The 18,420-nt window shown below is 55.1% G+C and overlaps 1 protein-coding gene across 1 annotated transcript in view; it reads left to right on the top strand.

Moving 5' to 3' along the window:
* Positions 1 to 18,420, top strand: part of PLXNA4 (plexin A4) — a 438,400-nt gene that overhangs the window by 401,019 nt on the left and 18,961 nt on the right. Inside the window, exons 25-29 of the mRNA XM_030308459.1 lie at positions 2,210 to 2,369; positions 14,244 to 14,347; positions 14,910 to 15,009; positions 16,143 to 16,333; positions 17,451 to 17,620. Coding sequence (XP_030164319.1) covers positions 2,210 to 2,369; positions 14,244 to 14,347; positions 14,910 to 15,009; positions 16,143 to 16,333; positions 17,451 to 17,620 — 725 coding nt within the window. The remainder of the gene's footprint in view (positions 1 to 2,209; positions 2,370 to 14,243; positions 14,348 to 14,909; positions 15,010 to 16,142; positions 16,334 to 17,450; positions 17,621 to 18,420) is intronic.

Raw genomic sequence — 18,420 nt, 5'->3', positions numbered from 1 at the left:
CCCAGATCGCAGCATCCTTCCTTCCAGAGGCCCCGGCTACTGTTCACACGCCAGCCTGGTTTCAGACGATGTCAGGAACTAGGAGTGGGTCAGGGGAGCGCAGCCATCAAGTGGAGAGACCTGGGGAAGAGGCGCCATGTGGAAAGGGGGAGGAAATTACAATTGTTTTGCCCGGGGAAGAAAGGGCTGCAGGGAGACAGGCTGCTACCACAGGCCTATGAAAGGAACTCCCAACAGGCAGAAGGGGGAACAGCCCCTGGCTGGCAAGAAGGAAAAGGAAGCAAGCGTCTGAGACAAGACAGCCGCAGACAGGGCTGCCCGGGGCCGGAGCCACCGAGATGAAGGGGTCAGATAAAAAGAGGGGAAGTCGTGGGATTCAGCAGTGCCGGAAGAGCCCTGGGCAGTTTGGGCCAACTGCTGCTGTCCTTGTCCTGGGCGGGAGGGGTACCACAAAGGAGACAGGTGCTGAGAGGCTCAGGGCTGCATCACGTTCTAGTTAGGTGCCCTCAGAGGTATTGAGTGATTAATTAGCTGGATACTAGAACTTGGGCTTGCGTGTTCTAGGGCCCTGCTGCTGGGAGTGGCTATTGCATCACCCAGGAGACTGCTAGGTGCTGGGTGCTCACCCGGGAGCGTGCTAGGTGCTAGACCACTGGATGCTTCCCTGCCACAGTGCAGAATCGCAGGCCCCACTCCAGACCTCCTGAGTCAGAAATCTGCATTCTAACAAAACCCCTGAGTGATCCTATTCACATTAAAACACCAGAAGTACTGAGTTAGCAGGGAAAAAACCTCAGGCGGTTTGCTCAGAAACTAGCCAAGGGGCATAAGCGATCGGTGTTCTGGGTGGAGCTGTGGCTTGGCCGGTGGCCAGGCAGCCCTGTCGCTCAGTACTTCCTCTTCTTCTCCAGATGCCCCGATGCATCCCACGGGGTTCTCCTAGGGCCACCATGAACCCCTGGGGCAAGTAGAAACATCAGAAGGGCATACTCTGGGGTGGGGCAGCCTCTGCCTCGAGGTTCTAGTGGGAGGAAACCCAGAAAAGGCTGCGTTGCTCCTGGAGGAGGAGGCTGAGTCCAGAGCACAGGACGGCAGGGGCAGCCAGGGCAGCACCAGGTGGCAGGCTGTGCCCAGCCACGGAGGGGACAGCGAGGGTCCGGGAAAGCTTTAGAGCGAAGGGCTGGGAGAGGGCTCAGAAGGGACCCATGGTCCAGAATTCCTTCCACCATTGTTTTCATTTTAGGACACGTTGAGGGTGAGAATCTGGATTTATAGATTTAGGAGGGTTTTTTTTTCCTTCTTAATGGAAGAAGCATGTTCCTGTTTGAGCTCACAGCAGTCTGGCTGCTAATAAAAGGCAGGCGTCCAGGGGCCAGGGTTCTGATTGCAGCCACATGGAGCAGAAGGGGGTGGGGGAGGAAGCTGTCGTCTGAGTCTGCAGACATGTGACATCTGAGATCCGAGGTGGCAGGGGTGCAGGGAAACATCAGGGAGGGGGCATAGGGGGCTCAGGCGGCAGGGGCAGAGGGAGGGTATGGGAGCCCGGCGTGCCAGGCCGCCGAGTCCACCCGCGCCCCATGGCACCCACCCCACCCCACTGTGGCCGCCCCCCCCCCCCCCAGCATCCTGCATAGCCCCATCCACGTAGACAGAGTCCTCTCTGAGAACAGCAAGGAACGAGAAGCCTTGGGAAAGAGCCCAGAACTTTTTAAAGGAAAAAAAAAATACAGCTTGCTGCTTTAAGAAGAGCCTGAATTTTTCTGACTAGTTCCAGAAGGAGACTTTGAGGCCCTGGGCCAGGGTGACCACTTTCCCTTAACACAAGTCTGTGGGTTCAGAGCCAGGAAGGGATCTCAAGTGGTTTGAACCTGCACCTTTTTATTTTTAAAGAGCCCATTAAGCTTCTTATAGATTCTCCAACCTCCGGTCAGCCCGAGACCGTCACAAAAATCGAAGCTTATGAAATCTCTTGAGCAAGGAGCCAGATTCGCATGAGTGCGTGTACATTGAGAGGGAGTGACCGGGAGGATGGACCCACACACGTGGAAGGGGAGGGTTCAGAGGGCAACGGGCTGGGTGTGCTGCTGACACAGTGCCGTGTACGTGGGAGAGAGAGCGAGTGGGGGTGTGTGTGGTGGTCTGAGGATGCCCCTGGGACTCAGCTCTTCCTGCTGCCCTCCCCCACGCGCCTCTGCTCCCCCTCCCCCAGGTGCTGAGCTGTGTCAACCCAGACAATGCCAACAGCCCCGAGGTCCCAGTAAAGATCCTCAACTGCGACACCATTACTCAGGTCAAGGAGAAGATTCTGGATGCCATCTTCAAGAATGTGCCCTGCTCCCACCGGCCCAAGGCTGCAGACATGGACCTGGGTGAGTAGGCTGTCCACCCAGGACTGTCCTGGGACCGGTCAGAAGCACCTCCTACAGACCAGGGGGGCCAGGGGGCAGGGGGCAGGCACCCCTCCGTGTCTGCTCAGTGAGTAATAGGCACACAGGGGACTGCCACCTGCTGGCAGCCCCACTGCCTCTGGTGTCCCATCGGCAGTGAAGGGGACGCAAGCTGAGTCTGTGTGGTCCAAGCTCCTGCCACCACCGTCATTAGCCCCCCCCCCCCCCGGGCCCTTCCCTTCCCCTCTGTTCTGTGCGTGTTGTTTTTGCTGACTACCTAAGGCAGCAGGGATCTGGGTCAGTGATGGAGGATGGAGAAAAAGAAGAGAGGAAAATGAGAGGTGACAGCCTGCTGGGGAGCCGGATGACATTTTATTTGAATGTTCCATGAATAGATGGCATAGCCTACATAAACAAGGGCATGCCAGTTAGGGCCAGCTGTACTGAGATCCAGTTACGGCTCGCCTGGGTGTTGAATGAGATATTGTCCTGGGGAGACCCTAGTGGGGAGCTCCAGGCTCCAAAGGGGCCAGGACTGAAGAGAGGCAGTTTGGCCTCGTGGCTCATTCTCACACCCGGATTGGAGTCCTGACGCTGCTAAGTTGTAGCTGTGTGACCTTGGTCAAGTCACTTAACCTTGCTGTATCTTAGTGTCTTTACCTGTAAAATGGAGATAATAACAGTGCCCACCTCACTGTAAGAAAGAAATTAGATGGTGCTTGTAAAAGCCTCTTAATGCAGTGCCTGGCCCGTAGAACCCACTCAGTACTCGCTGTTGTTACTGCGGATCATGAGAATAACACCAGTAAGGAAGTGCTGTGTGTCTGTTGATCCCGGGCATGGAGAGAAAGGCGTTTATGTGTATGTGCTTATGTCTGGAGATTTGTGGCAACGTGGGGGTAGGAGGGCCTCCAGAGGCCCCTATTCCATCCATCTGGCCTCTAAGCTGCCTTCAGTTAAGCCATCCAACACAGATGGGCATCTATGCTATTTTCTAAAATCCAAAGGGAATTTTCATCTCCTCCTGCTGTGCCTGAAGACTCAGGGTCAGGAAGTTCCGCTCACTCACCTCAACCCTTTCTGCTTCCTTTAACCCCACCTCCTCTTGCTTGGCTCTCGGCGGGATGTGTTCTGCCCCACGCCCAGGGCTCTGACACCCAGGGAGAGACATTGGGCGAGCACGTGGTCCCCTTCCCTTGAGAGGTGTCTGTGTGCGTGCTGCTCTCACGGGAGAGAGTCGGTGGTGGTGACGTGTGTGCAAGCATGTCCACGCGTGCATCCCAGGGCACTGGGCACTCCAGTCAGAGTGAACACGTGTGTCTGCGTGCGGGTGACTCTGTTGCCGTGGAGATCCCACAGCCTGACATAGGGAAGGGGCTGCTACGGGACCAGTGGGAGGGAAACCGACTCCCGTGTTCCCCACCCCCAAACACCTAAGTGGGTGGCTCCATAATGGGTTTCTTGGGGAGAGTTGCGTTCACCCGGGATGCCAGGTAGCACCCACCACTCCTTTTGTTGATTTACGAAAGCCGCATCAGAGAGCTTATCTGTGCTTCTCGGTGTCCTTATCTGCACAGTGGGCGGGAGGGTGACCCTGACATCATGGGGCCAAGAGGAGGAGCTGTTGTAAGAACCTTCACGCCAGAAGGTGAGTTCGGAAAGGTGGTGTTAGAACACAGGAAGAGGTCCTGTGAGCAGGTGCATATAGGACTGTTGCTTCTCACGCTTGGGAAGGGGTGACTCCCCGGGAGGGAGAGCAGCAGGTGGCTTCGTAAGCCTCCACCTGAAGCACCGAGACAGAGTTTTTGCTCCGGAACTCCTCTCTTCCTTACCAGAACAGGGCAGATGGGTGGTAAAGAACACTACCTCCTGTGGTGGTTCAAACACTTTGTAGATTTCAGGAAGGGCGGGAGCCAACGTTCTCCAGTGTCCTCTCCACCCCAAGCTCAGGGGGCAGCGGCCGGAAGCAGATTCAGGGGTCACACCTTCTGCACCTGCTTGATTTCCTGGAGGGAGAAATCCAGTTTCACGGTTCAGGATCTCTCTCCCTCCCTGGAATCTGCACTGCCCCCCGCCCCAGCTTGGGAGGGGAAGGGGCCGCTTCTTAGCCTTAGAAAATTGCTCCCCTAAAAGGCCTGGAGATGCAAATGCCGGGCAAAGCAGAGCATTAATGAAAAGATATAAAGCATCCGGCAGCCATCGCGGTGAACCATTTGGAGCGAAAGTGGCAGCCTCAGAGCACCTGTGGCTCCTCCCACCCCCCCAAGGCGGAAGGACCTTGCAGCAAAGCAGCCAAGACTGCCCCCCGGGGTGCACATTCTCGAGCAACAGGCTGCTTCCCAGCAGGGGCGGGGTCTCCTGTGACTCACCGCCCACCACGGCTGCCCACGTTTCAGGTCCCAAGACAACAAAGAGGGCACCCCTCCCATGGGAGCTGCTGCTGGGAAGGACCCAGGAGCTACCCTGGAGGGATGAGGCCTCCGACAGCAGGGACAGACAAGGGGGAAAGCCAAAGAAGTGGGGACCTCAGGCGGTTCGAGCCTCAGGGCCCCATCTCCCTAGGGGAGGAGCCTCTTGCTGGACTCCTCATAAAGGCCCCCTGTGGTGGGTGCTTTTCTGAGGAAGGTCCTTTTTTCTATGAGATCCAGGGCTTGGAGCCGCGCCCAAAGCTCTGGCCTTCTTTCTCCCAAAGCCACATTGCATAACAAGGAAATGGGGCCTCCTCAGAGATCCAGATGCTTTTTCCACATGATTCACCTCAGCCTCGTGCCCCCAAGGAGAGTTTTTCTGCATCATGTAGGTGATGGTGCTTGAAACGCCTAAAAGCAATTTACAAATGTAAGGTGTGATTACTATCAAAAATTAATTTATGCCAAAGGGACATAACACATAGGCACGGAGGGGACTCAGACCCATGCTCTGGACAGAGACAAGATAGCCAAGCATTCTCCTTTCATCCTCCACCCCCGCCCCCACAACCCCCATAGGAGGGCATCGGGCCAAGACTGCCTTCCCCCTCCCGATGCCAGCTAGCCCCTGGCAAAGCAGGGACACCTGTCTAAGAACAGCTCAGAAGGGGACAAAGACATCTTAAGCCACCGGTGTCACCGTCCTAAGTAAATCCAGCCCCAAACACCTCTTCCTGCCTTTCATCATCACACCTGGCCTGGCCCCTCATTCCAGACACTTCCATCCACTGCTCCTCAGACTGAAGTTCTCTCACCTCCCCACCCCACCCCCATCCACCCTTTCCCTAGACCTTTCCAGGTGTTAAGCAACCAAGATGGGGAATGTATTAGTCAGGGTTCTCCAGAGAAAGAGAACCAATAGAATGTACACAGAGAGAGAGGTTTGTTTTAAGGAATGGCTCGCGTGATTATGGAGTCTTAGTCCGTTTGGCCTGCTATAACGTGATACCATGGACTGCATGGCTTATGAAGAGCAGAGATTTCTTTCTCGCAGCTCTGGAGTCTGGGAAGTCCAAGATCAAAGTGCTGACAGGTCTGGGTCTGGTGAAGATCGCTTCCTGGTTCATTGGTGATGCCTTCTTAGTGTGTCCTCACATGGCAGAAGGAACAAGAGAGCTCTCTGGGGTCTCTTTGACAAGGGCACTGATTCCATTCATGAGTCTCCACCTTCATGGCCTTTTATTTGACATAGAACCCACCTCCAAATCCCATCGCATTGGGGGCTGGGATTTCAACATGGTAATTTTGGTGGGACTCAGCCATTCAGTCTATAGCAAGGGGGCTGGCAAGTCCAATGTCTGCAAGGCCGGCTGGCAGGCTGGAGACGCGGCGAAGAACCCACCCTGCAGTTCAAGTCCAAAGGCCTTCTGCTGGCAGCATTCCTTCTTGCTTACAGGAGGTCAGTCCTTTCTTGTCTTCAGGCCTTCAGCCCAGTGGATGAGGCCCACCTACCTTATGGAGGGCAATTCACCTTATTCAAAGCCCACCGATTCAAGTGTTAGTCTCATCTAAAACAATTCACAGAAACTTCCAGAATAACGTCTGACCACATAACTGGATGCCTAGGCCCAGCCAGCTTGACACATAAAATTAACCATCACAGGAGCCAAAATGAAGGACAGGAAGGCCTGCTTTCATTTCCGTCTGTTGGAATCTAGGGAAGGAAGGAAGGAAAGATACCACAGGGCAGGGGTCTGGGGCTGTGCTGGGGCAGCTACAACTTGCAGAGCTCTCAAAGCACAGTGGCAACGGTACCCCACTCTGTTACACACGAGGCTGTCCTCACCACGTTTATGTCCCTTTCCACCCCTGGGGCACTAAACTCTTCCACAAATGTATCAGAAGAGCCTAACTTGGGGCAAGCTCTGTGCCAGGCATGGGATGTACCAGTGTGAGCGGGATGATTTCCTCATTTCTTCACACAGGACACCCCTCCCTCTGAGCCGTGGGACTTTGTCTCAGTAAACTGGAAATCGTTGGTGCCATTCTGTTCCACGGCACGGGACAACCCGCCACTCAGAGGCACAATGCCTGGGCCCTGGTCACACAGCAGGAAGGTGGAGAGAACACCCATTTCCTCCCCATACACTCGCCCCGTGGACCTTGACCTCCAGAGATTCCTCTGGTTTCATGCAAATGCTCTCTCATAGCCCCCCCCCCCCCAACTCTGGAATGCTCTGCCACCCCCTCTGTCTTGCCGTTCAAGGTTCAAGTCATGCTGTAAGGATATATATATTTTTTCAAACGAGTAATTCCTGCATGCAATAAAAAGATACACTATCTTCTGAATGAAATATAAAGAGTTCACAGCAGCTGTCTCCCCAGTTTGCATTTTCCGCTGCAGCTGATAGGAAGGACAGATAAAGATAATGGGATTTTTTTTTTTTCCTTTCTTCTTTCACCTCCCTCTCTCCCTGGAAGGTGGAAGTGTAACAAATTGGATTGTGAGTGTGTCTGTCCTTTGTGCTTGGAGCCGGGACCAGGGCATCGGGCTGCCAGGCAGGAGCTGCGAGGGAGAGGTCAGAGCCACCAGCTCTGTCTTGGTGCCGTGCGCCGTGCATATGAACCCCGGGCCCCTTCTCCTCCTCCCCAGTGCCCACCACCTGCCTTCTCCACTCTTCTCTGACCTTGCACACCACAGCCCCGCTGGACGGCCACCGGAGCCTCTGTGTCCCATACTCAAGAATGTCCATTAAGCCCTAGCTCCTGTGTCCTAAACTGAGTAGCAGAGCACAGCCTCCTTCTGCCTTCAGCTCTCCAGACTTCCCCCAGATAGCAACAACTCGCCAGTGCAGGGCACTTTACAGTTTACAGAAACCTAGTACCTTAAATGCAGACGGCAAGTTCTACCTGAGAATTTCGTCTACTTCTTCTTCTTCTTTTTTTTTTTAATGTTTGTTTGTTTATTTTGAGACAGAGAGAGAGCACGCGCATGCAAGCAGGGTAGGGGCAGAGAGAAAGGGAGAGAGAGAATCCCAAGCAGGCTCCATGCTATCAGCGCAGAGCCCAAAACGAGACCCGATCTCACGAACCGTGAGATCAGGATCTGAGTTGAAATCAAGAGTGGGGTGCTCAACCGACTGAGCCACCCAGGCGCCCTGGGAATTTCTTCTTTTAAGCACCTACCTCTTGTTGTAGTTCGGTTATTTTATATTTTAGAACTTGCTCTCACAATAAATAAAATACTTCCTTTTCTTTTTTTTTTTTTTTTTTTTTAAACAAAACATAGTTAGACAGTACCCCCTCCCATTCCTGGGTCAATTTCCCAACCTTGTTTGCAGTGACAGTCTGATCCTGTCATGGCCCCTCCCCGTTCTGCTTTGACACACGTTCCCTACCCTGCTGAGTTGCTGGGAGTTGAGGGTCCCAGGGTCCCCTGCCAGGTGTCTCCTTGGGGTTCACCGGTCAACAGGTGTGCAGCAGAACCCATGTCTCCTCCAGCCCTCTGCTCAGGGTCCTGTCTTTGGGGGCAGAGCAGGTGCTGTGCAGGTTGGCTGTGCTCCTGGTGAGAGCCTGCTCCCCGTGCCCCCAAGGTGAGACAAGGTGGCCTGGGGTGGCAGCTCAGGCATCCACCGGGAAGGTCCCCTGTGGATCAGGAGGGCTGGCTCAGCCAGTTCTGATGAGTCTGCCTCTTCCCCTGCCCATCTGGGTCAGCCTTTCTCAAAGCTTCTGTGATAGATCTGAGGAGAGGTGCTGATAGGAAGAATGGAAAGGGGGGGGGTTGCAAGCCTTGAGCCCCCACCCTAAGGTAAAATGAAGTGCATGCATGAATGTGTGTGTGCATACATCTATGAGTGTGTGAGTGTGTGCACGCATGTATATGTGTGCCCGTGCACACACGTGCACACACACACACAAGGGAAACAGCTTGTGCAGGTTTGTGCTCTACGTAGGGTGTGTCCCTCAACATAGCACCTGCTGGGAGGCAGGGGAACCTCCAGGAGCCAGGCCAATGATGTGCTTGGGGCCAGTGCCTCCTTCCAGGGATTTCCTGCACCAGAATCCCTCCCTCGTCTATGCCCCAGCTTCCAGCTATTCCCTCAGCCACCTTCTCAAAACTTGGGGGACATGCCGCGGTGCTCCCATCTCCTCTTCCCTGAGAATTTCCAAGCACTGTGTGGTCTATCTCCTGAACACCCCCTACGTCTGTACCCCAGTCCCTACTGCTTAGCTCGGGCCCTCACCATCCGCCTTGGCCAAGGGCAGCCATCCTTGGTGGGGCTTCCTACCTCCGTGTCCTTCAAGAGCTCCCCCCTTCTCATCCACCCTGTCTCCCTGCCCTGGAGCTCACCCCCAGATGCCTTAGCCTGGCTTGCCAGATCTTTCTTACCCCACTTCTGCCTTGCACATGGCTCTCCAGCCTCCCAGCCTCTCCTTTCCACTGCCTCCCACACTGACACACATCTACAGGTCCCCAGAAGCATCACATAAGTGGCATCTTCGGACCAGAGCACCCGTCCTCCTGGCCGCCCAACCCTCGCCCAACAGCCATCCCTGGACCCACCCCCCCCCAGACGCTGCTCATTCTCCCCCCTACCCCCCCCCCCCCGATCCCAGGGCCCCCGATTCGTCCTGCTTCCTCACAGCCTTCCCCTAGAGAGCCCTTCAGGAGCCAGGGCTTCAGTCTGATGAAGCGTCATGTTGTGCTAGCACAGGACCTGGCACGCTGTGGGCACTGAGCAGACGGTGCTGGAGTGGGTGAGTGTGAATGGGGCTCTGAGGTTTCCTGGATCTGGATTTTCAGCACGGGGGCCGCAGGAGATGCGTCTTCCCAGATGTGCTGGTCCAGAGCATGCCCTGTCTCAAGATTCTCTGGGGCCATCTCTGAGCTCAGTGTCTCCCATCATTTGGTGTCTGGAGGTATGTTCTGGTCCCTCCCTGTGCCCCAAGGGCAGGCAAAGCTGTGTGGAGGCTACGCACTCACCCGGAGGATGCTGGCCATCGGCCCAGCTGTCCCATCACCCCTCAGCTACTCTAACAGGGCCACCTCATACATACATAGCAAGGTGTGGACACAAAAGAGAGATATTTTTAGCACTGTTTTTACAGGCAAGACAGAAGGAGCCTATCTGGTGAAGAGAGTGCTGGACTTGGGATTGAGAGGCCTGGTTCTATTGATTTGCATTACCATCATTAACACGGAGCGTGTGTCGAATATACAACAATACACAGGGCGCAAAATGAGATACGTCCTTGCTCAGGGGCCTCCTGAGGATGACCTAGCCAGCCACACGCTGCCAAGGGCACGAGGCCGCTGTCCTTCAGATCTGAAGGTGGCAGGCCTGCCTTACCCTCAACCGGTGCAGCCGGCCCTTGGGTTCCTCACTGCTGGGCAAGGACGGTATTTCCGGAAGCCAGCTATGGCCTGCGAAGGGTGGACACTCTGAGATGGGGAGAAGCCAGCCGCTTTGGCCTTTGACCTTGTCCCTTCCTGGTTCTGGCATGACTCCGTAGAGCTCCAGTTCCTGCCTCTGTTGAGACAAGGTCACGAAGCTATGCAAGAGCACTCCAGAAAGCCGAACCCATGTCTGCTCTCCTGATTTTCTGGAGACATTCCATGATGAGTCTGGGAAGAAAAGAGAGACCATGGCTGATGTGGATGAGGGATTTCAGGAAAGGAAGGAAAGTGTAACACAGAAGCAGAAATGTGTTCAGGCCAGCAGGTAAAACTAAGGACTCCGGCCAAGAAGAGTGAGTTTCAGGAATGAGTTTCCAGGTTAGCCCAGGTTAAATTACTCGGCACCGCACCGGGCAATCCCCTGCCTTCCTGCTGCACTCCGAGTCCCCGCCTCCGCTGGGGGTCAGCTTGGCCAGCTCCCCATGGCCTGGTTCTTTCTTGTAGCCCAGGGCTGGAGTTGCCAAAACCAGGCTCCCTCCTCCCTGGGTTTCCATCCATTAGGACTGATTTGGGGGGCGGGACAGAGAAGTTCACTGTTTTATCTTCCTTCTATTTCAGCGGGATGGAAAGCAAATCCAAGTTTTCTCTTTTTTTTTTTTTTTAAGTTTATTTTTATTTATCTTTGAGAGAGAAATAGAGAGTGAGTGGGGGAGGGGCAGAGAGCGAGGAGACAGAATCCCGAGCAGGCTCTGTGCTGTCAGCACAGAGCCCGATGCGGGGTTCGAACTCACAAACCGTGAGATCACAACCTGAGTTGGACGCTTAACCGACTGAGCCACTCAGGTGGCCCACCTCCCCCGATTTTTCTGTGTGAGAGGTAACGAGAAGAAACAGGTTCAAGAGATCTAAAAAGCAGGGCTAAGTGCTCCCCTTGATTCCAGCTCACCGTCCTCGTGTTGGTACTTGGGGGAATATCCATAACTTTTTGAGATAACTGCTAAAAGACTTGGTTTTATGGACAGAAAGCTGCTGGGGCCTGAGGGACACTGCCTTCTCGGATTCCTAGATCTCCCACGTCTAGAGAACACGCAGGGCACGCACGAGGGCTCCTCTCACGTCACTGTATCCAGATGACCTAGTCCAGTGTCCTGCCCAGAGAAGGAGCCCAGTTAGTGCCCGTGGAAGAGAACTTAGCTGGTTATCAGAAGGAGCAGTGGCCTGGGGATAAGGACTTCTGCATCTGTCTTCCCAACCTGTTTCTCTAATTTCCTGGTCATAACACTGGAAGAATGAGTGACAATAATTTGAGACAACTTTCCTTCGGGCACTGGCTATGCCTGGCTGTGTTTCTGAAGAGTTCAGATCAACCTTTGACCCAGGTTGCTAAGAGAGTAGTTCACAGTTCCCCTTTAACTGCAACTCACTGCCCACTGTGAGCACCAACACAGAGGCAGAAAATTCTTTTGTACTGCCTAGAAAATAGGCCATCATCACTCGCTCATTCTTCTCCTTCCTTCCTTCATTCATTCACTTATTCATTATTCTTTTAATAAATACTCATCAAGTACATACTGTGTCCCTGGTGCTGGGCCAGCACTGCTGGTAGACATTTAGCAACATCAAATTTTTGTACTCCCAAGGACAAGCCATCATTCCTTGACTGCCCTGGGGGAAGCATAGCCATACTCTGCCCTACTTTTTTTCAGTTGGGAACACAGATACAGACTGATTTTCATTTGCTTACATAATTATTGGACATGACTCAGAAACAAGGCTGCTGAGTACAGCTGCACAGGCTGCACACTGCACAATTTCAAGGGGAGCTGTGCAACCGGGAAGCGTTCCATCGGGCTCCAGAATCAGTCACCAGCTCTCATGGCTTAGTCCACCAGGCTGTGTGGCTTGTTCAGATCCTACTGAGATGTGCTACAACTCCATCAGCAAACAATGCCAGGGTAGCTGCTAAACCAGAAAGCTGGTCCCCATCTAGTCCTGGCAAGCCCACAGCCACTTCAGTGGAGGAGACCTTCTTCTCCCTTAGGAGAAGCCAGTGGACCTAATATCCCAGCCAGTGGACCTAATATCCAGAGTCCTCCCCCCCTTCTCCCCCAATCCCTGTGTAGGAGAATGCAGAACACTGTCTTCCGTGCCCCCAAGCTGTCTCTGTACTGTTCCTGCCATGCAGCCTCTGACTTAATAGCCCTGGAGCTATTCACCAGGCAAGCAGGAGAGACCCCAGAGGCTTTGTCTTTTGGGACTGGGGTAGAGCATGCCACTGCCATATTCCTTAGCCCCAGGCTGGGCTTCACCAAGAGTCGGACTGTACCACGTATCAACTGGCTGACCAGGGGCCAGATATTCTACTTCGTGTTCCCCACCACTCAAAAATGCGTGCATCCGCCCATACCCACATAAAATGAAAAACAAAAACAAAAAAAACACAACCAACAACACACTGCCCTCGAGGTGCCTCAGTGGGGCATTTCCCCTTTAGTCTATTACCCTACCTGCCCCGAGGCTCTAATCCTTGCGCTCAACTCCAGCCATGCCTTCAACGGCACTAAGTGATAGGCAGTGCCCAGGGACCTTCACTCCAGTGAACGTGCACGATTATCCTCATGCTCTCATTCCTCGGGCGGCCTGATGCTACATGAAGCTTTAAACCAGGCAGCAGACAAGCCCACGACCTCGAGCAGGGACTGGGGTATTACGAGCATCTCTGCTGCCCCTCAGGGCAGGCAGCTCTCTTTCTGGGCCTGTCTTTCATCCACAGCACTGGTCATGCCAAGTGCACAAGGCAGGGAGGAATCGGTGCCCTCTGCACCGCAGATGTGGCCAGTCACGGGCCCACAGCTCAGCCTTGACCGGAGGGGACAGCGGGGCTGGGGGTGGGGTCTGAATCGGGTCTCTGTAAGCCATAGGAGAATCCACACCGGGGTCAGGCAGGGATGTCAGGTGACTCCAGCACCCGACTGTGCTCCGTGAATCCCAGGGCTCTTGCACGTTTCAGGAGTACTGGCGTCTGTGCGGCGTTGAGCGGGGTCGTGATTGCCTGGAAGCCAGATTCGTGGCTTCCTGGCTGGAACACATGTTGCATTTGAATTTAAAAGGCCGTTTTTTCCTCTCTGGTGTGTGTATGTGAACATACGTGCGTGTGTGGGTGTGCACGTGCCCCTGCACTCGAGAGCTGGCGTGCGCCTGGGTCTCCGTGCGCACACATTTCAAGACTGGAATGTGCACTCCTTCGTCTGCATGTGATTTGTACCATGGGTGGTGATGGCAGTTTGGTTGATGGGAAGCAGTCCCCTGCTTCCCCGTGCGGGAGCCATCAGAGAGCCTGTGTGACGGTGGTGCCTGGGCCCCCGAGGAGAACGTATGGATAGAAGTATATACCTAAAGCATCAGATAATGAGGTGTTGGATAGATCACCAAGACGCAGGTATTTACATTAAGTCCGTGGGGATGGGGCTGGTCCCGGGCACGAGAATGGGTTTTGCTGATCCCTCCACGTGCATTTACCCGGCCTCCCTGCCAAGGGTGCCACCTACCTCCCAGCTTTCGGGTGCAGGACACAGCCCTGCAACAGGACCAGGGTGCACAGAGACTGAACCTGCAGCCTCTCCTTAGCTCTGAGACCTTGCAATCGAGCAAATGAGCCTGTGGCGGTGATGATGCCACCTGGCATTTACTTAGCGTTCTTAAATGCTTTGACCTGCCTCATTCACTCAGCCAGTTTTTATAAGCACTGCTCACGGATGTGGCCGCTCGCAGTGGACAGGTGAGCAGGGGAGGACAGGGGATGTCATCCCACTTGTGGCACACAGTGCGTTGGGATGAGAACCGGGGCTGGGACCCAGGGCGCCTCTGCACTGAGAGCTTCTGCACCCCTCCTCAGGGGGTGTCTCGTAACACCTGTTGGTCCACGGATGCACCCTGGAGATCATGCATTGTAGTTGCCCGCACAGGGGTCCTTGGGAGCACCGCAGGGAGCTGTCCTTGGGAGCACAGGGGCCCGAGGGCCTCTCTGAGATGCATCTGCTCTCCCTACAGAGTGGCGACAAGGAAGCGGGGCGAGGATGATCCTACAGGATGAAGACATCACCACCAAGATTGAGAATGACTGGAAGAGGCTGAACACGCTGGCCCATTACCAGGTGGGGTGACTGCACAGGAGGGATGGGGCTGGTAACCTGCCGTTCCCTCAGAGTCTCAGTCCTTGAAGGATGGGGTCACCCTGAGGCCGGACACCAAGCCCTGCAGCCACCTCTCCGCCGGCACTTCTGATCCCTTAGCGACCCAGGGAAACTTGGTGTCCGTCAGCCAGGAAACCCTGACCTCTTTGGAGATGGGATGCCAACATGCGTGCTTCTGGCAGGGCGTGCTTCCGGCGGGGTGTGGGCAAGTCCCCAAGAAAAGGCCTTTCTTGGATGATCCCTGGGGCGTAAGGCCGGGTGCTCTCCCAGGGAAGCCTCGGGATGGAGGGTGCTGGTGAGACGCTCTTGCCAGAGTTGCTCTAAGAGTTAGCCACGGCGTAGGATGCTATTCAGCGTTCAGGTCTGTCTTGTTTCATCGAAGAAAGCCGACCGCCTCCAAAGCCCCCCCCCGTTCTTGGTGAGGCACTGATTGCCCCTGAGATCCAAGTAAATTCCTGTTGTCCTTATTTCCTCAGGTGGCAGAGTTTCTGTGCCCAGTCTCTTGTAAGCCTTTTCCTTGTAGGTGCCAGATGGCTCTGTGGTGGCTTTAGTGTCCAAGCAGGTGACAGCCTACAATGCCGTGAACAACTCCACAGTCTCCAGGACCTCGGCAAGTAAATATGGTGAGTTCTGCCAATCGTCCTGGGGAGGAGAGGATGCCCGAGCTTGTTGTGGTGATCGTCACATTAACAGCACCGCTGAACAGCACTGGACCCCCGGACAGGGAGGGGGAGAGGGAGGCGGGCAGGCTGACCACGGCTGGGGAGAGCCCGAATGGGGAGGAGTCTCCTCGTTCTGGAACTCTGGTGCAGGAACAGGACCTTCAGCCTTGAAAACAAGAAGAAAATCTAACCTTCACGAGCACCTCACAGTCTACGACACGGTGCTTTCATTTTTGCGGTCTTCATTATCGCACGTCATGTTCGTGACAATCAGCGAATTAAATAATTATTATTTCCCCCTATTATGCAGATTAGCAAATTATAACTCAGATGCTCAGAAGCTACACAACACGTAAAGGTCACACGGTTATGAAGCGGCTGAGGGAAGGTGCAGACCCAGGGCTCCAGCTCCGGGGTGCGGGGTGGGGAGAGGATGCTGGGTCCGGGCCGGGGGCCCCCGGTGCAGCCCTGTTCTGCCTCCACCTGTGTGCTTTGGGGCCAGCTGCCTGACCGCCGCAAGACCTGGTTCTCTTACCAGCAAAACTGGAGAGGAAAAAATGACCAATTCCCCAGGATCACTGTGAAAAATCAGTAGTAAACATACAGTGGTGCCCGCACACAGTAGGACCTTTTCTGCTCCACACTCATTTCGCCACAGCCCACAGCAAGCCAGTGGGAAGATCTGGCCCGGGCCAGAGGGGAGGATGCAGGTAAGCAGGTGACAAGGTGATCACTCAGCTGCTCCACGGCATTAAGGGAAACACAGCACATGTCCTGAGACATCACCTCAGAACCCTTACCAGGAAAAGTGTAACGACGGACAGGCTGATAGTCTTACAAATTGAATAATTAAGGGCTGGAGAGATGCAGGTACAGGAGGGGGAGGAATCTCAGCGGGCCAAGTAGCCGCGGAGGGTTTCCCGGACGTGGCGGGAAAAGCATCCCGCTCGCAGGGAATGGACCGACGCAAGGCAGGCAGCCAGCAGCACCCGCAGATCGCAGGCAGGATCCGACGGTATTGGCCACGGCCGGAATGGGGGGCGTGTGATGGGTCATGGAAGGGCCTCACACACGCGGGGTCATTGCCTTGGCAGAAAACATGATCCGATACACCGGCAGTCCTGACAGCCTCCGCTCGCGCACACCCATGATCACCCCCGACCTGGAGAGCGGAGTCAAGATGTGGCATCTGGTGAAGAACCACGAGCACGGGGACCAGAAGGAGGGCGACCGGGGGAGCAAGATGGTGTCTGAAATCTATCTGACGCGTCTGCTGGCCACGAAGGTATGGGGCTTCAGACGGGCTTCGGGGCACGTGTGGGGTGTGGGAAGGAGAGTCATCAGCCCACAGAAATGCCAAGCTGGCGGATGCCTAGCATCTGTGCTTGCCCCACCCGTTATCCACTCAGCCCCAGTGCTCTTTCCCAGCACCGAAACTCAGAATCCTCAACCTCGCGCTTCAGGCAAGCCCCGCGCATGCATCGGTGTGCAGCCCGAAGCACTGCTTCCATCCTGCTCTGTGCCCCGTTCCCAAATATGGAGACACTAGCCACATCTGTTCATGTTCTTCTGTCACGCCTGTGAGAGAATGCCTCCTTCTCAAGGGTGTCACATACGACCCCTAGTGAGGCAAAGTGAGGCTCCATCAGTGACTTTCCAGGCACCATTTCTTCTTTTTTTTAATGTTTTTATTTATTTTTGAGACAGAGAGAGAGACAGAGCATGAGCGGGGGAGGGGCAGAGAGAGAGGGAGACACAGAATCCGAAGCAGGCTCCAGGCTCCGAGCCGTCAGCCCAGAGCCCGACGCGGGGCTCGAACTCACGGAACGTGAGATCGTGACCTGAGCCGAAGTCGGACGCTCAACCGACCGAGCCACCCAGGCGCCCTTCCAGGCACCATTTCTGATCCCGGTTCTGGGAACATTGTGTGCCTGCGCTCAGCCCTTCAACTTGTGAGGCTGGCCTCCGCTCTGAGCTCTGCAGAGCTGACTGTGTAACTGCTCATCAGCCAGCATGAATGATGCCCAAACAAAACCAGCAGATTGTGTTTGTCTGCTCCGACCGAGTGAGTTGTTCGTTAGCATTTGTGAAAAGTGCTAAAATAACACCACCAAAGGGTGTTAAACCAACCCATGTTGTTGGCAGAGGAAGGCTCGCTTAGGTCCAGTCATCAGCATTATATCTATTTTCCACGTGCACGGGAAATTTAAAGCTGTTGGAGGAAGGTGAAGACTGTAGGAGACTTGATGCAGGCACTTGCCCGGCCTCCCCGCTCTCCCCCTCCCCAGCAGGCCACGCACCCTGCCCTCCCTGCCCCTCTCCTGGTCTGCCGGGCAGATCTGAGACCCTGTCCTGAGAGCTCCCTGGGTGGAGCTGTGTTCTGAACCGGTCCCCCTCCGCAGGGCACGCTGCAGAAGTTTGTGGACGACCTGTTCGAGACCATCTTCAGCACGGCGCACCGGGGCTCGGCCCTGCCCCTGGCCATCAAGTACATGTTCGACTTCCTGGACGAACAGGCCGACAAACACGGCATCCACGACCCGCACGTCCGCCACACCTGGAAGAGCAACTGGTGAGGGAGGCCGCCGCCCCCGCTTCCTCCGCAGGGACCCGGAGCAGGCCCTGCGTCTGGGCCTCCCTGCCCTCTCCTACTGCGTCCGCGCTGCCTTCCTCTCTCACTTCCCTCCACCCAAAGCATCCTTGTTTCCTATCCATCAGTCGAGCAGGTTGCAGACACTTATTGAACCAAGTAAGTGAGCGAAAACTTAACACGCCAAATGTTGCCACCAGACCCGTCACACCCAGAGTATGCCCGACACTGTGCCTGGTGTGTGCACACATGGTCAGGCACGGCCACCGCCGCTCTCGGTGGGCTGACGGGCGTGGGTGAGAGACAGGCAGGTGGCTGTTGGGACAGGGAGGCCGAAGATGCATGCATGCAACCAATTCTAGAGCCGGCACCTCAAGCACGGTTGTGACCTGAGAGTCGTCTAGGCGAACAAAAGGTGTTTCCGTTCTATTCGAGAAGCAAGGGTCTTCCCTTCTGCCAGACTCGTCTTCCCAACTCCCTTTGGGGAGGAGACCTTCCCGTACCTGCTTTGTCCTTCTTTGAGGAAGCAGGACTCTCTGAGCCCTGACACCCTAGATGTCTCCACTATGGTTCCTGTGTCCTTGAACATAGGCCCTCCTTTCCCTTCGTGGGTGTATACTCTGTGTTTCCATTTGTGGCTGCAAGGTCAGACATCAGTATTCAGCACTTGGTGTGGAACCTCGCACAAAGCCATGGCTCGATAAATATTGATGAAGATGTAGGACCAAGGTGGTCTCTATCTGAGGGCTCTGTCTCAGGCCAGGCCGGCTTGTATTTGGTCC

This window comes from Lynx canadensis, chromosome A2, assembly GCF_007474595.2.
Source record: "Lynx canadensis isolate LIC74 chromosome A2, mLynCan4.pri.v2, whole genome shotgun sequence".
In the NCBI taxonomy this organism is placed as follows: domain Eukaryota; kingdom Metazoa; phylum Chordata; class Mammalia; order Carnivora; family Felidae; genus Lynx; species Lynx canadensis.
Note: the sequence above shows the minus strand (reverse complement) of the source record. Positions and strands in the feature narration are given on the sequence as shown.